The 21,129-nt window shown below is 40.6% G+C and overlaps 2 protein-coding genes across 5 annotated transcripts in view; one reads left to right on the forward strand and one right to left on the reverse strand.

Moving 5' to 3' along the window:
* Nucleotides 1-20,918, reverse strand: part of atg4b (autophagy related 4B, cysteine peptidase) — a 70,973-nt gene extending 50,055 nt beyond the window's left edge. For 2 of the 3 annotated variants that reach the window (XM_073040574.1, XM_073040573.1), the window contains exons 1-2: nucleotides 20,793-20,918; nucleotides 3,446-3,547 (exon numbers count right to left, since the gene is read on the reverse strand). In XM_073040574.1, the coding sequence (XP_072896675.1) occupies nucleotides 3,446-3,547; nucleotides 20,793-20,802 (112 nt within the window). In that variant the 5' untranslated portion in view covers nucleotides 20,803-20,918. Of the gene's footprint in view, nucleotides 1-3,445; nucleotides 3,548-14,460; nucleotides 14,591-20,792 lie in introns of all 3 variants that reach the window. The other variant, XM_073040575.1, reaches the window with a different exon arrangement.
* thap4 (THAP domain containing 4) overlaps nucleotides 20,262-21,129 on the forward strand; it is a 76,546-nt gene continuing 75,678 nt past the window's right edge. The window contains exon 1 of one of the 2 annotated variants that reach the window (XM_073040586.1): nucleotides 20,262-21,093. The gene's annotated coding sequence lies outside the window, so the exon portion shown is untranslated. The remainder of the gene's footprint in view (nucleotides 21,094-21,129) is intronic. The other variant, XM_073040587.1, reaches the window with a different exon arrangement.

A 21,129-nucleotide genomic window follows, 5' to 3' on the forward strand; every position in this document is an offset into this window, starting at 1 on the left:
TTCAAGATTTTTATAAGTCTTTATATCAATCAGAATGTACTAAAGACTCTTCTATAATGAGTGAATTTTTAAGGAAATTGAATATTCCAAAAGTAACTGCTGAGGATAGTGTACTTTTGGATACACCTATTACGGAGTCTGAAATAGAAAAGGCCATTTTCTTAATGAACTCGGGTAAAGCTTCGGGCCCAGATGGTTTTTCTGCAGAATTTTTTAAATCCTTTTCTTCTATACTTTCTCCTTGGCTTTGTAAAATTTTTAAAGATGCATTAAGTATAGGTAAACTACCACAATCTTTTTATGAAGCTTCTATTTCTTTAATTCTTAAAAAAGATAAAGATCCCACTGAATGTGCATCTTATCGGCCTATATCTTTGCTGAATACGGACTTTAAGATTTTTAGTAAAATCTTGGCTGTTAGATTAGAAAATATATTGCCTCGGATTATTTCTGAGGATCAGACTGGATTTATTAAAAATCGTTATTCATCTTTTAATATTAGAAAATTAATTAATATTGCTTATACTTCTTCATCTAAAATCCCAGAATGTGTCATCTCCTTAGATGCCGAAAAAGCATTTGATAGAGTCGAATGGTCATATTTATTTAATACTTTGCAACATTTTAATTTTAGTTCAAAATTTATATCATGGATTAAATTAATATATCAGAAACCTTTAGCTTCGGTTTTCACTAATAATCAAAGATCCCCTTTTTTTCAACTATTTCGGGGTACAAGGCAAGGTTGTCCTTTAAGCCCTTTATTATTTGACATTGCTTTGGAACCCTTGGCTATAGCTATTCGTGAATCACCCAATATTTTAGGTATTACCCGCGGGGAGACGATGTATAAGGTATCATTATATGCAGATGATTTGTTATTATATATATCTGATCCTGAAAGATCTATTCCTGCTATTTCTTCTTTGCTTGCTCAATTTAGTAACTTCTCTGGGTATAAATTGAATTTTAATAAGAGTGAACTTTTTCCATTAAATATGCATACTCCAATTTATAATCGGGTACCATATAGAATTGTTACAGACTATTTTACTTATTTAGGTATTAAAATTACTAAAAAACATAAAGATTTATTTAAAACTAATTTTTTGCCTTTAATAGATCAAATTAAGCAACTTGCTAATAGGTGGTCCCCACTATCTATGTCTTTGGTAGGTAGAATTAATGCCATTAAGATGATGATATTACCTAAATTTTTATACCTATTTCAAGCATTACCAATTTTTATTCCTAAATCTTTTTTTGATACAGTTGATTCTAAAATATCGTCGTATTTGTGGCAGAACAAAAATCCTAGGTTAGCTAAAAAATATTTACAGAAGCCTAAGAAGGAGGGCGGTTTGGCTCTACCAAACTTAAGATTTTACTATTGGGCAGTTAATATACGGTATTTGATATTTTGGACACAAGAATCGACTACAGTTGCTGGCCCACAATGGGTAAATTTGGAATGTAAATCTGTGCAAGATTTCTCATTGATTTCAATCTTAGGATCTTCACTTCCCTTTTCGTTATTTAAAATGAATAAACAGATAACTAATCCTATAGTCAAGTATACATTACGAATCTGGTTTCAATTTCGTAAATTTTTTGGTTTGAATAAGTTTATACTGTCAAGTCCTATAACAGCTAATTACTTTTTTCGACCATCTTCCATAGATCAAGCCTTTTATTTATGGAAAACAAAAGGTATAACATGTTTTCGTGATCTGTTTTTGGATGATAACATTATGTCCTTCGAACAATTATCTAATAAATATAATTTATCTAAAACCCATTTTTTTAGATATCTACAAGTTAGAAATTTTTTATATAATGAACTAAAGTCTTTTTCGAAAGAATGTCCATTGGACATTACAGAAAGAATTTTAGCTCTTAATCCTTGTCAAAAGGGTCTTGTTGCTATCATTTATAATATGATTATGAATCTACAACCAGATATATCTGAAAAAATTAAGAAGGAATGGCAGGAAGAACTGCATTGCCCTATTTCTACTGAGCAATGGGAAAAAATTTTATTACTGGTAAACTCATCCTCTATATGTGCTAAACATACTCTTAATACAATTTAAGGTCGTACACAGAGCTCATATGTCTAAAGATAAACTTGCTCGATTTTACTCATATGTTAATCCAACCTGTGATAGATGTCATTCTGATATAGCTTCGTTGACTCATATGTTTTGGTCCTGTCCTTGCTTACATAACTATTGGAAAGATATTTTTAATATTATTTCAAGAGTTTTAAATATTAATCTCCAACCACACCCTTTTACTGCAATTTTTGGCCTACCAATGATAGATAATAAGTGTTTATCCGCTTCATTCCAACGAATGATTGCATTTATTACACTAATGGCTAGAAGATCCATTTTACTGAATTGGAAAGAAGCCAATCCTCCAACAGTATTTCAGTGGTTTTCCCAAACTATTTCCTGTTTAAGTTTAGAAAAAATTAGAAGTGTGGTTTTCGATCCTTCAGTTAAATTTGAGGAAACTTGGAGACCATTTATTCAGCATTTTCATATGAATTAAACGGTCTGATCCTGAACCTTATTGTCACTATCCTGAATTGTGTGGATGGAGGTTGGGAGTCATAGGCACTACTATATATATATAACATTATGCGATTGCCCATGTTGGTTAGTTTTTTTTTCTCTATTTAGTTGTTGTTTTTTTTTTGTTTTGGGGGGGGTTTCTCTTAATCATTTATATTATTATATGAGTTTGAGAGATTCTATGTATGGATCAATATATATTTGAATGTTTATCAATCTATTATGTACTCTCAAATGTCTTGTAACAATATTTTTCTTCTGTTTTTTTTTAAAAACTAATAAAAAGATTTGAAAAGAAAGAAAGAAAACTATCAAATACTGAAGGGCCTAAAATGAGTGGACATGGAGAATTTCTAAACAATGAAAATGTAGAATAATTGAGCAGGGAAATCTGCAGATTAGCTGTTCTCAAAACTCAGTTGGCCAATCTGAACTATCTAATAATGGAATAAAAATACTTGCTATAAAAATACAATGTAGTTAGGTACTGAGCAATACTTACCTGTCTAAATGATTCCAAAAGGAAATGGAGTTTTATCAACACACACAAAATGATGGAGGAACTGTTTATGTTGGCTGTACTCTTTTCTGTAGATGCTGTCTGGCCTGCTGAGTTCCTCCAGCCTTTTGTGTGCGTTGTTTTAGATTTCCAGTATCTGCAGAATGTCGTGTTTGTAGTGGAATTTATCATTTGGCTGGAATGGTTAGAATGCTGTATTCCTCGCCCAGCATCTTCCTGAACATCCAACAACAATTTCTAACACTGGCAGCAGCTGCCCTCCCAGCCCAAAACTAAAACTGCACCAGCTGCTGCTAACTTTTCTCCCAAGTTATAGTTGCAAGCCATTTACCGAGTCTTTTCCTACCTGTGAGTGCACTATACTTGGTTCCTAAAATCCAAACAGGCTCTTTTGTTTCCGGAAAGTCTTCAAAATCGCCAAACCTCAAGGTATCGTACGTTAGAGTAGCTGTAAAGAAGTAAGACTGGTTACAGTATCAATCTAAAAAGGTTTGCAGAGAATGCTACAGAATTTTCAATTTCCCTTGTTGTCAACCTTTCTTTCCTGAATGCACTATATTACAATATCAACTAATGACAATGCTTTGTCCATCTCTCATTCTGTTGTTAACTTGGTGGGGTATTAAAACCGAGGTGGATGGACTTGCCAAGATGAAAAATGGATAAAGACGATCAGATTAAGACAGTATAAAGGAGGAGGTAAACCACATCGGAGAGGAGAACAGCAGGATAAGCTAATGCAAGTAGATCACAGGATACTATCATAGCGCTGTAGAAAAGTGAGGAATGAACAGGGGTTAAGAAACCAAATGGAAAGTTAAACACAAAAGCAGTTGGCTACAATCAGGGTTCTGCTGGAAGAAGTCATCATAAAGGAGTTTGGGGAAGAGGGAAACAGGGCACATGGAAATGCTTCACATACGTTACAAGTGAATGAGTGATGAGCTGGAAACATCAGGTAAGTGGTTTGAGTATTGCCACCATCATATTGTTTTTCTTCTGGTCAGATATCACATGCACCATCACTCATGATCTGTCATTATAAGTGATAGATTGTTAGTGAAAGAACCATGGTAGACAAAAGAAATCAAAGATTTAGTCAAGAGGAAAGAGGCACACTTAAGGTTAAGGAAGCAAAAATCAGGCAGAACTCGAGTTATAAAGTAGCCAGGAAGGAGTTTAAGAGGGATTTAAGAGGGCTAGAAAGGGACATGAGAAGGTCTTAGCATGTAGGATTAAAGAAAACCCCAAGGTGTACTATACATACGTGAAGAACAGAAGGATGAGTAGAGTGAGGATAGAGCTGCTCAGGGATAGAGGAAACATGTGCCTAGAAGCAGAGGTAGGGGAGGTTCTTAATGAATACTTTGCTTCAGTGTTCATGAAGGAGAGGGACTTTGATAGATGAGGTCACCGTAGAACAGGCAAATGTGCTAGAACACGTCAAGGTTCAGAAAGAGTCAATGTTGGAGCTTTTGAAAATCATTAGGATAAATAAGTCTCCAGGGCCAGACAGGATATACACTGGGTTACCACAGGATGTGAGCAAAGAGATTTCTGGGAAGTCGATGAAGGTCTGCATCCTCCCTGCCCAAAGGAGTATGTCAGAGAACTGGAAGATGGCAAATTTTGTTCAACTATATCCAGGGAAGGCAATAGGGATAATCCTGGAATTATAGACCAAGAGAGACCAATGTGCCTTACATCAGTGGTAGGCACACTCATAGAGAGCATTTCTAGAGACCAGTATTTTGAGAAGCAAAGTCTTATTAAGAATAGTCAGCATGGCTTTATGAATAGCAGGTCGTGCCTCATGAACCTGAGTTTTTTGAGATGGTGACAGTGCGAAGTGATGAAGGTAGAGTGGTGAGTATGGTGTATACGGATTTTAGTAAGGCACTTAACAAGGTTTCCCATCTAGAAAGTCATGAAGCATGGGATCCATGGAAACGTGACTGCATGGACTTGGAATTGGCTTGCCCACAGAAGATGCAAGGTGGAAGTAAATGGAGCGCATTCTACTGGGAGATCCGTCAGTATTGGTGTTCCACAAGGATCTGTTCTAGAATCCCTGCTCTTTGTGATCTTTATAGTAACTTGGATCAGGAAGTGGAGGAGTGGGTTAGTAACTTTGTAGATGCCACAAAGGTTAGTGGTGTTCTGGATGGTGTGAAAAGTTGTCATAGTTTACAATGGGATATAGACAGGATGCAGAGCTGGGCTATGAAATGGCAAATGTAGTTCAATCCCGAATGTGAAGTGATCCATTTTGGAAAATCAAACTTAAAGGTGGAGAAACAGGTTAATAGAAGGATTCTTAGCAGTGTGGAGGAACAGAAGGATGTTGGGGTCCAAGTCAATCAATATCTCAAAGCTGCTGTGCAAGTTGATAGGGTAGTTAAGAAGGTTTATGATGTTTTGACCTCCATTATTAGGAGGAATTAGTTCAAGGGACATGTTGCTGCTCTATCAAACTCTGGTTAGACCACCCTTGGAGTCTTGTGATCTTGTAATAGGAAGGATCTAGAAGCTTTACAGAGGGTGCAGAGAAGATTTACCAGGATGCTACCTGAATTAGAAAATATGCCCTATGAGGCTTTTCTCTTTGGGGCGAAGGAGGATGCGAGGCATCTTGATAGAGGTGTACAACATTATAAAAAGGCACAGATGGAGTGGACAACCAAAACCTTTTCCCCAGGGTAGCAATGGCCAGAACCAGAGGATGTCTGTTTAAAGTAAGCGGAGGAGAGTTTGGAAAAGCTGTTTCCCCCACAGTATGTGTCTGAAATGGCTTATACAGTGACAGAGGCTTATACAGTAGGGGTATTGAAGAGACTCTCAGATACACATGCAGATATAAGAATAATGCAGGGTTATGGGCTGTGTAGGAGGGCAAGGTTAGATTGATCGTAGAGTAGGTTTGAAGACCTTCTCACAAAGGTGAAGAAAAGAAAGCTGAGATGGTATGGCCACATAACAAGATCCAGTGGCCTTGCTAAGACCGTTCTACAAGGAACTGTGGAAGGGAAAAGAAGGAGAGGCAGACAGAAGAAAAGATGGATGGACATTAAAGAATGGACAGGGAAAACATTTGCGATGACCCAGGCCCTGGCACACAACCGCGACAGTTGGAACAGATTGGTGATGGCGCCCTGACGACTCCACCAGGAGTTAATGGTGCAAGAAGAAGAAAAGTAGATTTATATAGGGTGGTACAACATCATGGGCTGAAGGGCCTGACTGTGCTGTACTGTTCTATATAATCCAAAAGTTGGTATTTAACTCTGCCACTCATACTCAAAACATACATGTTCAATGCAGAAACAGCTTCCTCCCCTCTGCTGTCCATAAAATACCTCATTATATCTTTGTTTTTGCATTATTTATTTTGTAATTTATAGTAAATTACTTAGACTTTACTGCTACCACTAAACAACAAATTTCACATCATATAACAAAGATAATAAACCTGATTCTGACACCTGAAAGCATTTTTCACACCTCTTTGACTCATTACTTGAATTACTCGAACAGAGACTTCTGTCTGCGCTGTTGGTCTCTTTAATGAGACATTGTCCAGGAAAAAAGCCTTTACAGATACAGTAATCACCATTCACAATAATAAAGTCCAAATTCAGGAGACAAAATATTGTAATTTTCTATCTGTGGTAAATATTTTGATTGCAACATTTGACATTCTATTTTATTCTTCCCTTCTAATTAATGATTAAATAACCACATTTCATTAACAAAATTATACTACATAACATGAAATGCATGAGACCGACTACAAATCTTTAAGACAAAATTATTACAGCCTATTAAAAGTAAACAGAGGGAATGCATCTCATGTTGGTGCATCTCGTTTTGCACATGTAAACACGTGAATTCTAACGTGATCAGAATGGCTAGCATCCTCGTGCGAATAAAATTTTGAAACATTTAACTGAAGACTGTGAATATACTGTACGTCAGTTCACAATGTTTATATCCGAGTACATATAACTTATAAGCAAGATAGTGATGGAGAACCACATATTAATGGACAGGTTCCCCTTCATGAACTCTTGTCTGCATGTCTCGTTGCCTAACTAAATCATAACCAAAGACCCCACCCACCCCAGACTCTCTCTTCTCTCCCCTCCCACTTGGCAGAAGATATAAAAATCTGAAAGCACATACCACCAGGCCTCAAGGTCATAAATTCAACCTACCAATTTTACATCAAATCTTCCAGCTTACAAAACTAACAGAGAATGCTGGAAATAGACAGTAGGACAGAGAGAGAATGAAAGGTCAAAAATGTTCTGAATTGCAGAGAAGATGACCAGGAGACAAAAATGAGATAGTGGGTTTCATCAATCACAGATGTTCAGCATTTAGATTTTGTTTTAAAAAAGAGATAAATGAAAGTACCAGAACGTTGATGAACAAAGCCCCACAGATACTGGAAATCATATGCAACCACAGAAAGCTGGAAATGCCCATAAAATCCAGCAGCATAAAAAGAGAGCTCATGTCCAGGTTGATGGATCTTTCATTGGAGAAAACTAGATGGAAAGCCTGGATATCTGAAATTGCTGAATTCCAAACCCTGACAGTTGCAATGCAAGCCAAAAAATTTTAAAAGGACAAACATGGAACATGGAAAACCTACAGGCCCTTCGGCCCACAACGCTGTGCCAAACGTACTTACTTTAGAAATTACCTCAGGTTACCCGCAGCCCTCTATTTTTCTAAACTCCATGTACCAGTCCAGGAGTCTCTTAAAAGACCCTATCATATCCGCCTCCACCACCGTCACCAGCAGCCCATTCCACACACTCACCACTCTGAGTAAAAACTTCCCCCTGACATCTCCTTGTACCTACTTCCAAGCACCTTAAACCTGTGTCCTCTCATGTTAGCCATTTTAGTCCTGAGAAAAAGCCTCTGACTATCCACACAATCAATGCTTCTCATCTTATACACCTCTATCAGGTCACCTCTCATCCTATGTCGCTCCAAGGAGAAAAGACCGAGTTCACTCAACCTATTCTCATAAGGCATGCTCCCCAATTCAGGCAACATCCTTGTAAACCTCCTCTGCATCCTTTCTATGGTTTCCACATCCTTCCTGTAATGAGGTGACCAGAACTGAGCACAGTACTCCAAGTGGGGTCTGCCCAGAGTCCTACATAGCTGCAACATTACTTTTCAGCTCTTGAACTCAATCCCATGGTTGATGAAGGCCAACACACCGTATGCCTTCTTAACAACAGTCAACCTGCACAGCAGCTTTGAGTGTCCTATGGACTCGGACCCCAAGATCCCTCTGATCCTCCACACTACCAAGAGTCTTACCATTAATACTATATTTTGCCATCATTATTTGACCTACCAAAATGAACCACCTCACACTTACCTAGGATGAACTCCCATCTGATACTTCTCAGCCCAGTTTTGCATCCTATCAATGTCCCACTGTAACCTCTGACAGCCTTCTACACTATCCACAACACCCCCAACCTTTGTGACATCAGCAAATTCACTAACCCATCCCTCCACTTCCAGGTCATTTATAAAAATCACAAAGAGTAGGGGTCTCAGAACAGATCCCTGAGGCACTCCACTGGTCACCAACCCCCATGCAGAATATGACCCATCTACAACCACTCTTTGCCTTCTGTGGGCAAGCCAGTTCTGGACCAACAAAGCAATGTCCCCTTGGATTCCATGCCTCCTTACTTTCTCAATAAGCCTTGTAATGGGGTACCTCATCAAATGCCTTTATGAAATCCATATACATTACATCTACTGCTCTTCCTTCATCAATGTGTTTAGTCACATTCTCAAAAACTTCTATCAGGCCCGTAAGGTACGACCTGCCTTTGACAAAGTCATGCTGACTATTCCTAATCATATTATGCCTCTCCAAATGTTCATAAATTTTCCTCTCAGGATCTTCTCAGCGACAGGTTACTATCGATGCAATGCTCCTCAGACAGGATGAAGAGGTCAATACTCCCCAATGCCATTAGGCTTTACAATTCAACCGCCAGGACTTAAGAACTTTTTAAAAGCTATTATTAATGCTTTTTGAGATAGTGATTTAGATGCATATCATATTTTTTACTGAGTTAAGTATTGTATGTAATTAGTTTTGCTACAACAAGTGTATGGGACTGGAAAAAAAGTTGAATTTCCCCATGGGGATGAATAAAGTATCTATCTATCTATCTATCTATCAAGACTCACTGGTCTATAATTTCCTGGGCTATCTCTACTCCCTTTCTTGAATAAGGGAACAACGTCTGCAACCCTCCAATCCTCTGGAACCTCTCCCAGCCCCACTGATGATGCAAAGATCATTGCCAGAGGCTCAGCAATCTCCTCCCTCGCTTCCCACAGTAGCCTGGGGTATATCTTGTCTGGTCCTGGTGACTTATCCAACTTGATGCTTTCCAAAACCTTCAGCACATCCTCTTTCTTATTGTTTATATGCTCAAGCTTTTCAATCCACTGTAAATCATCCCTACAATCGCCAAGGTCCTTTTCCATAGTGAATACTAAAGCAAAGTATTCATTAAGTACCTCTGCTACCTCCTCCAGTTCCATACACACTTTTCCACTGTCACACTTGATTGGTCCTATTCTCTCACATCTTATCCTTTTGCTCTTCACGTACTTGTAGAATGCCTTGGGGTTTTCCTTAATCCTGCTCAACAAGGCCTTCTCATGGCCCCTTCTGGCTCTCCTAATTTCATTCTTAAACTCCTTCCTGTTAGCCTTATAATTTTCTAGATCTCTATCATTACCTAGGGTTTTGAACGTTTCGTAAGCTCTTCTTTTCTTCTTGACTAGATTTTCAACTGCCTTTGTACACCATGGTTCCTGAACACTACCATCCTTTCCCTGTCTCACTGGAACGTACCTGTGCAGAATGCCACACAAATATCCCCTGAACATTTGCCACATTTCTGCTGTGCATTTCCCCGTGAACATCTGTCCCAATTTATGCTTCCAAGTTCCTGCCTTTTAGCTTCATATTTCCCCTTACTCCAATTAAAACATTTTCCTAACTTGCCTGTTGGTAAAGGAGATAGAATTATGATCACTGTATCCAAAATGCTCTCCCACTGACACCTGACCAGGTTCATTTCCCAATACCAGATCAAGTACTGCCTCTTGTGGGGCATTTGACAAGGACTCATAACAGACTCATCCAGAAAGACATGAGGCATGGAATCAGTGGAACCTTGGCTGTTTGGGTAAAAAACTGGCTTACAGGAAGAAAGCAGAGGGTAGTAGTGGAAGGAAAGTATTCTGCCTGGAGGCTGGTGACTAGTGGAGTGCTGCAAGGATCTGTCCTGGGACCCCTGCTCTTCGTGTTTTTTTTATAAATGACCTGGATGTAGAGGTGGAAAGATGGGTGAGTAAGTTTGCGGATGACACAAAGATTGGAGGAGCTGTAGGTTGTCGAAGCTTACAAGAGGATATAGTCAGGATGCAGAGTTGGGCAGAAAAGTGGCAGATGGAGTTCAATCTGGATAAGTGCAAGGTGATGCATTTTGGAAGGACGTACCAGAAGGCTGAGTACAGGGTTAATGGTTGGCTACTTAAGAGTGTGGATGAACAGAGGGACCTTGGGGTTCAAATCCATACATCCCTCAAGGTCGTTCTAAAGGTTGATAGGATAGTTAAGAAAGCCTATGGGATGCTAGGCCATTAATGGGGGCATTGAGTTCAAGAGTAGAGAGGTCATGTTGCAACTCTACAAATCTCTGGTGAGACCACACTTAAAGTATTGTGTTCAGTTCTGGTCATCTCATAGGAAGGATGTGGAAGCTATGGAGAGGGTGCAGAGGAGATTTACCAGGATGTTGTCTGGATTGGAAAACAAGTCTTATGGGGCAAGGTTAGCAGAGCTGGGACTTTTCTCTTTGGAGTGTAGAAGGATGAGAGGGGATAGAGGTCTACAAGATTATGAGAGGCATAGATAGGGTGGATAGTCAGTACCTGCTTCCCAGGGCACAAATAGCAAACAGCAGAGGGCATATGTACAAAGGTAAGGGAGGGAAGTTTAGGGGAGACATCAGGGGTAAGTTTTTTTTACACAAAGGGTTGTGGGTGCCTGGAATGACTTGCCCGGGATGGTGGTGGCTAAAACATTAGGGGTATTTAAGAGCCTCTTGGACAGGCACATGGATGAAAGAAAAATAGAGGGTTATGGGGTAGTGTGGGTTTAGTACTTTTTTAAAGAAATATATGGGTCAGCACAACATTGAGGGCCGAAGGGCCTGTACTGTGCTGTAGTATTCTAGTGTCCCTCTTGTAGGCTAAAATACATACTGTGTCAAGAACCTTCCTGAACACACCTAACAAACTCCACCCCATCTAAACCCCTTGGTCTAGGGAGATGCCAATCAATATTGGGGAAATCAAAATCCCCCATCACAACAACCCTGTTATTACTACACCGTTCCAGAATCTGTCTCCCTATCTGCTCCTCAATATCCCTGTTACTATTACTATTGGGTAGTCTATAAAAAAACACCCAGTAAAGTTATTGACCCCTTCCTGTTTCTAACTTGCGCCCACAGAGACTCAGCAGACAATCCCTCCATGAGTTCCTCCTCTTCTGAAGCCGTGACCCTACCTCTGATCAGCAGTGTCATGCCTCTTTTTCCTCCCTCCCTGTCCTTTCTGAAACATCTAAAGCCTGGCTCTCTAAGTAGCCATTCCTGCCCCTGAGCCATCCAAGTCTCTGTAATGACCACAACGTCATAGCTCCAAGTACTGATCCATGCTCTAAGCTCATGTGCTTTGTTCATGATGCTTCCTGCATTAAAACAGACACATCTCAAACCATCAGTTGAAGCGCATCCTTTCTCTATCACCTGCCTAACCTCCCTCTTGCACTGTCTGCAAGCTTTGAGCCATCCACCCCTTCCTCTGTCTCTTCAGTTTGGTTCCCAACACACCCCCCCCAGCAATTGTAGTTTAAACTCTCCCCAGTAGCCTTAGCAAACCTCCCCGCGAGGCTATTGGTCCCCCTCCGATTCAAGTGCAACCCATCCTTTTTGTACAGGTCACGCCTGCCCCAAAAGAGGTCCCAATGATCCAGAAATCTGAACCCCTGCCCCTTGCTCCAATCCCTCAGCCACACATTTATCCTCCACCTCACTCTATTCCTATACTCACTGTCACGTGGCACAGGCAGTAATCCTGAGATTACTACCTTTGAGGTCCTGCTTCTCAGCTTCTTTCCTAACTCCCTGTAGTCTTTTTTTCGGGACCTCTCCCTTTTCCTACCTGTTGTTGGTACCAATATGTACCATGACCTCTGGCTGTTCTCCTTCTCACTTCAAGATATCGTGGATGCGATCAGAAACATCCTGGACCCTGGCACCTGGGAGGCAAACTACCATCTGTGTTTCTATAGAGTCCCTATCACTACTGCCTCCCTCTTCCCTTCCCTACCCTTCTGAGCTACAGGGTCAGTCTCTGTGCTGGAGGCACAGCCACTGCTGCTTCCCCCAGGTAGGCCATCTCCCCCAACAGTACTCAAACAGGAGTACTTATTGTTAAGGGAGACAGTCATTGGGGTACTCGCTAGTATCTGACTCTTGCCCTTCCCTCTCCAGATGTTACCCACTTATCCGTCTCCCGAGGCCCCGGTGTGGCTACCTGCCTATAGCTCCTCTCTATCACCTCCTCATTTTCCCTGACCAGACGAAGGTCATCAAACTGCATCTCCAGTTCCCTAACCCAGTCCCTAAGGAGCCGCAGCTCGACGCACCTGGTGTAGATGTGGCCGTCTGGGAGGCTGGGAGTCTCCCAAACATCCCACCTCCAACACCCAGTACTGAACCCCGGCCTCACAGACATACTTCCTATTCCTATTCCTCCCAAGTAACTTACCTCGCCTCAACCCATTATTTGGGCGCCCATACCAAACTTCCTCAACCATCTGAGGTGAAAGAGGTGCTGTTGTGCCTTTTTCACCACACAGCTGGTGTGTACAGACCAAGCGAGGTCTTAGGTGATGTGGATACCAAGGAACTTGAAGCTGTTTACCCTCTCTACCCCAGACCCATTGATGTCAATAGTGGTTAGCCAATCTCCATTCTCCTGTAATCCACAACCAGTTCCTTTGTTTTTGTGACATTGAGAGGTTGTTTTCTTGACACCAGTGTCAGAGAAATGACTTCTTCCTTGTAGGCCACCTTGTTATCATTTGAGATACAGCCAATCAATGTAGTGTGTTACGAAATGTTTCACTCAAATGGCAGAAAATTAGGAACGATCTCAATTAGCATTTCCTGATAATAAACAAACTTGATGACAATCACTGTTCCTAAACCTCACCTTAAAAAGGCTGCAGAGAGAGTTTGAATTTTGATTTTGCAGTAACACACTGATTGAGTGGTTTAATGTGTTTGAACTCTCTACAACTTGGAAATGGGTGCAGGTGAATATCCAGTCTTGGTAAGTTTTCTGAGGCAAAACAACTTCCAAAATTCACAGTTTACACTCTTTTCAGCTGACAGCAAGTAATGTTTCTCTGAAGGTTACAAGGTGGAAAAGAAATACTGGCCATTTGGTTTCCTAGGAACTGTGGCTCTCCACACATTATGGGAGAATCACACAGTGCAAGGACATTCAACTCAACCAAAATTCAGTTGCAAGACTGACAGGAAAAATTATGGACAGCCTTGATGGTTTGTGTTTGGGACAGGTACACACCCTAGAAGGGAAAGATTGGCCAACCTAAGCCAAGCACCCTCGAAAATAAGTTAAAAAGACATAAGTTTTAAAACCCATGTCAAGTTAAGAACAGAAGTGAAGATCATTCCATATATTAAAATATCAGGACAGGTTAAAAAAAAGTGCAGGGAATGAGAGGAGACAGCTTAACTTTAAAGGGAAAAAAATCTTACATAAACTTGGAAATAACAAAGTAACACAAGTAGGGACGGAGCCAACTAGGAACCAAAATGAACAACTATATCTGGAGGCAGAGGGCTCAAATATTCCACACGTCATTACCATGAAAGCTACTGCCAAATTCAAAGTAGAGACTGTTGACATACTCAATAGGTTAAAAGTTGTAACACTCAAGAAACAGGAGGAGCAGGTCATAAGATCATGGTTGTGCTTTAACCTGAACACCATTTCCCTGCCATTTCCACATCATCAATACTTTTAATATCCGTAAATCGACCAATCTCCATTTGAACACAATTAATGACAGCCATCCAGGGTAAACAGTTTCAAATATTTACCCCTCTTTAAGTAAAGGAACTTCTTTACATTTCATTCCTAAAAGGCCTTAGTTAAAGACTCCCTCAGCAGGGGAAACATCCTCTCCATACTTACCTTGTCTGGGACTGGGTGAAGTTCAAGATGCTTTGTTTGCATGTGTTTTTTTTCTCTCTCTCTTTCTCTGAGCAATGGTTTTTGGTCTTTTTTTAAACTGGGTTATTCGAGTTTCTTGCTTTGTGGCTGCCTATAAGCAGATGAATTTCAAGGTGTATAATTTATACATTCTTCAATAACAAATGTGCTTTATATCTTTGAACCTTTGTCAAGACCCCCCCCCCCCCCCCGCCCACCCTGAATACTCTGTATACTGTATCTCCACTCTCATTTTCCTCGGCAATTCAATCCCTTCATATAATAGACCATCCAACAGCCAGTCTGGAAAATCTGTGCCATACTTTCTCTTGAGCAAGAATATCCAGATTTAGGTAAAGAAACTGAAATTGATAAAAGATCTTAGAAAGTATGTGTTTATGCAGTCACCTGCACCTCATAAAGGTTACAAATTTCTGCTAACAAACTGCAAATGTTTCTTTTCCACAATTCTGTCCACCCTGCCCATGTTTGTACTGAATCTAGGTAAGAAGGCCTTACTCTCATATGTTATGCGTCTATGCTCAGATGTACAGAGCAACTTCATGATGCAGGGGAGAGAAACAGTTGAAATTTAATCTGGAGAACTACAAAATGATACATTCACGTTATAAGAATACATTGAGATAATGTAGTTTCCCTGACTGAAGCAAGAGCCTGGCTGCATGGGTACACATTTTTGAGATGACAGGACAGATTGGGAAACATTTAAAAAGGTAGAGGTTCCTGGGCTTTATATATAGTGGCATAGAGTACAAAATAAAGGAGGTTTGCTGAAATTACAGTGGATTCCATTAACTGGGCCATCGGTTAATCCAGGCAGCTGCTAATTTTGGATCAACACTTAAAGAACAAAAACTAATTGAGAGAATAGCTGGGATTCCCTTCGTTTATTTGGGACAGGAGATTGTTGCCTACCAGTTTTTAACTAACATCAGTTGTGAGTACCTGTTAGGCACGAAACTGTGCTTAGAGCAAACGGTTTTTAAAATAGCGTCAGTAGTGTGTTTGTCACTGATCATTGGTGAGAAATAAGCAGTAAGGCAATTGGAAATTGTTTTGCTCACAGTGGTTTCAAGCATTCAGGCTTGAAGATGCCAGAAACAGCCGGGAGTGAAATTAAAATGATTTCACTACTTCAGCAAGTTAGGAATTACAAAGAATTTGCAGTTGTCAACAATCATCTTGAATGTTACAATGGAAATGAAGATTTGGAGGATGACCTCATTGAAAGTATTGTACAATCAAAAGAATTCGTCCATCGATAAGTATCAGGAACTGAGTTTTATAGTACTGTAGTTTATTGGTAGTGTTCTAATTGGTTTGGTATTTCATTTAAATACTCAGTTAAAAATAGTTTGTGTTTTTATACCTTTTTAACTATTTCCATGAAACCTCAGCTAATTGAGGTAATTGCTTAATTGGGCCAAAACGTACTGGTCCCAATGCACCCCAATTAACTGGAATCCACTGTATACAAAACAGATTCAGAAGCAGCTCATTATTTTATACGATAATGGACACCTTGTCAAAAGAAAGATGCAAGTGTTCTACAGGGGATCTATCTACCTGGCACCTGAACAGTTCAGTTACTGCTGCAGAAGGTTAAGTGTGGCAGTTGAAGTAGCTATTTCTGCTGGGATCATCAAATTCAGGAAACATGGATTCAATAGGAGGAAATGCAAACTCTCTCAATTTGCTTGCCAACTCAGAAACATGATTTTTAATGTATTTTTTGAACAGTGGTACATGGTGCAGTAAAGTTGAGAATGAGAGACACCAATTATGTGGATAGTCTGGAAAATCTGAAGTAGCACACCTTAAGAAAAAGATGAGAGGTGATTTTATAAAAAATGATTATCAAGGACAGAGTGGTTGAAACCCAGAGGACAAAGACAAGGTGACTGGCAAAGACATCAAGAAATAATATTCTCAGACATTTACTGGTGTATAAACTTCTTGCCCTGACTGCCTAGCCAGACACAAAGATGATGATTCCCAGATGGGTGTGTACAACCAAGTATCAGCCATTCAAGAACATGATCACTCTTATGTGCACTAAACCGCTTTCTGTTGTGTAGATAATTGACCCAATGAGTGAATGTGCACTCTTTGCATCCAACAATGTAATATAGGGAGTGGCTGAGTAGAAATTGTATTAAATGAGTTGCTCCATTTGAACAATATAAAGTACTCATTTTATACATTCATTCAGAGTAAATAGGATTGTTGGAGTTCTTCATTTAAGGCCAGATTTTATTGCCTATTCCTGATTGTGTCTGAACTGAGTGACTTGCTAGACTGTTTTGGAAGACATTTTAGAGCTAACCAGTTATCTGCTCGTTTTGCAGCTAGTGTTACTAGGCCTAGCCACTTCATTTTAATTCCAGATTATTAATCCACAGTTGCTGCAATGGAATTTCAAGTCAAGTCACTTTTTATTGTCATTTCGACCATAACTGTTGCTACAGTACACAGTAAAAATGAGATGTTTTTCAGGACCATGGTGCTACATGAAGCAGTGCAAAAACTACACAGAAAAAAAACTACACTAGACTACAGACCTAACCAGGACTGCATAAAGTGCACAAAACAGTGCAGGCATTACAATAAATAATAGACAAGACAATAGACACAGTAGAGGGCAGTAAGTTGGTATCAGTCCAGGCTCTGGGTATTGAGGGGTCTGATAGCTTGGGGGAAGAAACTGTTACATAGTCTGGTCATGAGAGCCCGAATGCTTCGGTGCCTCTTCCCAGATGGCAGGAGGGAGAAGAGTTTGTATGAGGGGTGCATGGGGTCCTCCATAGTGCTGTTTGCTTTGTGGATGCAGCATGTAGTGTAAATGTCTGTAATGGCAGGAAGAGAGACCCCGATGATTTTCTCAGCTGACCTCACTATCCGTTGCAGGGTCTTGCGATCTGAGATGGTGCAATTTCCGAACCAGGCAGTGATGAAGCTGCAGAATTTGAGTCCATGGATTGTTATTCTAACCCTGAATTATTAGCCTGATAATTTAATCTGCACTACAGCACACCCTAAAAATGATAATATTGTGCAGAATGACAATGACAGCCTCATTTCAGTGATAACGAAAAGGTCATGAAGCCACACAGGAGTTGAACATGAAATCTGGATACTCCAATCAGGATTTGAAATGGGTGAAGTAAGACTTCAGATTTAGTTATTCAGATGTTAAACCAGGTGGTAAAGCTTTGGTACTATAGGAGCATCTTGACAGAGCAGAAGAGGTATCAGCAGGAAATCCTTAAACTTAAGGTCCAGGCCGCTGAAGATTGCCAAGAACTAAGTAAAAGGCACAGTGATGCATGAAGTCAGAGGCAGAGGAATGTGGAGCTTTCACAGGCGAGAGTTTAATCCAGGAGGTGGTGGGAAGAAGATTGAGAAGTTTGAAGCTAAAGATTTTCCAGATCAGACACCAACATAGATCACTGAATACCTGGTTGTAGTACACAAACACTAGAATTTTAGACAAAAATTAAGTTAAAGGGATTGAGGGCAGGCAGGATTGCAATATGGGACACCTGCTGATGAACAATGAGGAAAAAGAAATCTACCAAGGTAATCCCTCAGGTCAAGGAAGACCTACTTCTGCAACCATTCTTTGTTTCCCAAAATGACTAAGTCATATGGGTGGAGGTAGTAGGATGAAGGAAGTTTTGTCTTCTGGATATTTAATGTGTGACTCATTCTTGTGTATACTTCGATGAAGGAATTCATGAAGCCTGAAAGAGCTGGCCAGTTGTAGAACAAACAGAGAAAGTGAGCTACCTGAAATTGTTGAATGTGAGAGTCAGAAAGACAGTGTTCCTAGATGGAAGATAAAATGCTGTTCCTCAGGCTTACCGTGAGTCCACGGGAAGAACGGTCGGAATAGGAGTGAAGTGATTAAAGTGAGCTCAGGCTCACTCCTGCATATTGACAGTGTGCCAGAAAGTGGCCAACACATCTCCTCAGTATTTTCTTCAATTATGACCTATATTCAACAGCATTTACTGTATATGTTCTGATGTCTATTTTTTCCTCTGTCATCCAACTACCCTCATTAACCTATTATCGTGTCATGTCCTATCAGAGATATTTCCCTTGTCCTGTCCATTTCCCCATCCTCTTTGCACCCCAAACCTAACTTGTGTTTTTTCCACTTTCCCAGTTTTCATCAAGGGTCTGCAACCTGAAACATTAACTTTTCTCCTTCCCTGACTTGTCAACTGTATCCAGCACTTTTATTAGAATACCCAAGTGGGGACTGGCAAATATTTTGTCAATAAACTAGGTTAAGGCAAATGACAAAAGAGGCAGCATATGTTTTTTTGTAATGCACAGAATCCAGAGCCAAGACTCTTGTTTCAGGGTCAGAAGTGACAATGGGTTGTTTGACTTGCGCAGCAACTATGGTAGTTGGTGGAATTTCTAGCAAGAGCAAGATAGGTTCCCAATATTGAATTGCAGAAGACAGTGACTCGAACAGTTGTTTGACAATTCAAAGGAGAGTGAAGGTGTGAAAGGCACCTGGACTTTAGTTGCATAAATGCAAAGCAGGAGAAGGTGGAAGCATGGGACAGTCAGAATATGGCCAAAGCCATGCTTGCAGTACAACTGTGTCAGTAAGAAACTTACATCATTCATTTGTTACGTTCTATCCAAGGCCATTGATTGACTGAAGAACAAGTAGATAAGAAAAAGAGGCAAGCAAATATTGTTGGGGGACTTGGTGCAAGAGGCCATTTGAGGAGAAATGATAGAATCAGCCAGTGTATCAAATTCTGTCAAAAGATAATCAAGGAGATGGAGGATAAATCCAACCTAAAAGGCTGGAGGATTTACAGCATACTCCTAAACTATGACATCAAATTTGGATAGATCTGTTTCATTGCTGCACCAGAAGCAGGAAATGGATTGAAGATATTCAAATGTGGAGTTATGCAAAAGAAGCTAACATAACTTTCAAGGACAAAAGGATAGGAAGATTAGAAATGTGCTATGAAATTCTAATTTCAAAATTATACCTCATTAACAGCTAGATTCTGATGAAAGGTCATCTATCTGATTGTTTCCAATATTGGCACTATTTTTGTTTCTGGATTACACTTCAACAGTAATCACTGTCTGAAGAACTGACATAAAAAGAATCCAGTCACCAATTTCACTCTTACAGCATCGTGCAAAGGACACCCCAGAGGATCTACACTGAAAGGGAAATGCAATGATCCAGTCGATACAGTTGACTCAACATCCTGCGGGGAACAACCGGTGGCTCCTAATTGCCTGCCAGTGTGACATGGATCAAAAAGAAATAAGACAACCAAAAACAGTGCATTTTTTATTTACTGCCTGTCAAACATCTAAGATTATAAAAGTGAATACTTTCAGCAAAATGCGTTTTTACAGGCAGCTTTATTTCTGTACCCTGCTATTGTCTTCTTGAAATATTGTTTTCACAGTAGATTCTTAACATCAAGTGCTAGTAAAAAAAAGTCTAAGGTAACCAGCCCTCTATTCTTTCCTTCTCACTTACAAGTATCAACACGTAACCGACCACACATGAACACACTGAGACTGAGATCCAAAATAGAGAATCATATGTGCGAACTCATACCCTGCCACACGGCAGTTTGCGTAGCAACACGCCATACAGTGCCAAGGAAAATAAAGTGCAATTTAAAATGAGTCTAATGCTTTGCATTAAACAATAGGGAACGCCACAAACCACTTCAATGGAACCTGAAAATGAAACTACTATAGGAACGACTTCTACAATGACACGTTAGCAAACATACAAAAAAAAACAATTTTATAACATTATGAAATCGTCGATCTTGGACTGGAAAGCGGAGCAAGAGAACGCCATGTGATGATTACGGGACAGAGAAAAGCCGGGGATGGTGCATCGCTCCACACAATAAGTGTGTCCCTGGAACAAGACAAGCCAGAATGGAGGGGACACAGACAGGAGAGGCCAGGCCAGTTCACATTTCGGAGAAACGCCCCGGATCTCATAAAGCGGTGAGACACGTTGCACCACGCGTCCTGAAGCACCTGCTGGACGGGCCAAAGACCGAGTGCGACGTCGCTGCCAACAGGAGCGGAGTAGCAGATAGCCCACCCCGCTCACTGTCAAGCCCGGCCTTGGTTCCAGGCCCAGTCCGCGGGCGAAGGGTGGGCGTCGGTGAGGGAGACACCGCACCGGCTGACACGCAACAACGGAACAACATCGGCAGCTGCGCCTCTCATAAATAACCCGAGAAACTCAACCAGACGGACCCCAGGCCTACCTGCATCCATTGTGCACACTCCTCTCCCGGACACACTGGGCACCACCCAGCAACGCTGATTGACAGCAGCTGTGAGCCAATCCAAGCATTCGCCTCGGTTTGCGGTGCTTGAGCCGCCCCTCGAGAGGGGGCGGTGACCAGCAGATGCGGTCCTACGCTGAAAGTGTCCGGCCGGGGGGAGGGGAGAGTGCCGGAAGTTCCGTCGGCGCCATCTTGTCGTACGGAAAACAGACAAGGTTTGGTGCAAGTCGAACCAATTCGGGTTTGAAGAATTTACATCGGCTAATATTTATTTCATTTTGTGAGGGAAAGTGTTGTTTATCATCCGTTTCTTATG

This window comes from Hemitrygon akajei, chromosome 3, assembly GCF_048418815.1.
Source record: "Hemitrygon akajei chromosome 3, sHemAka1.3, whole genome shotgun sequence".
Classification (NCBI taxonomy): domain Eukaryota; kingdom Metazoa; phylum Chordata; class Chondrichthyes; order Myliobatiformes; family Dasyatidae; genus Hemitrygon; species Hemitrygon akajei.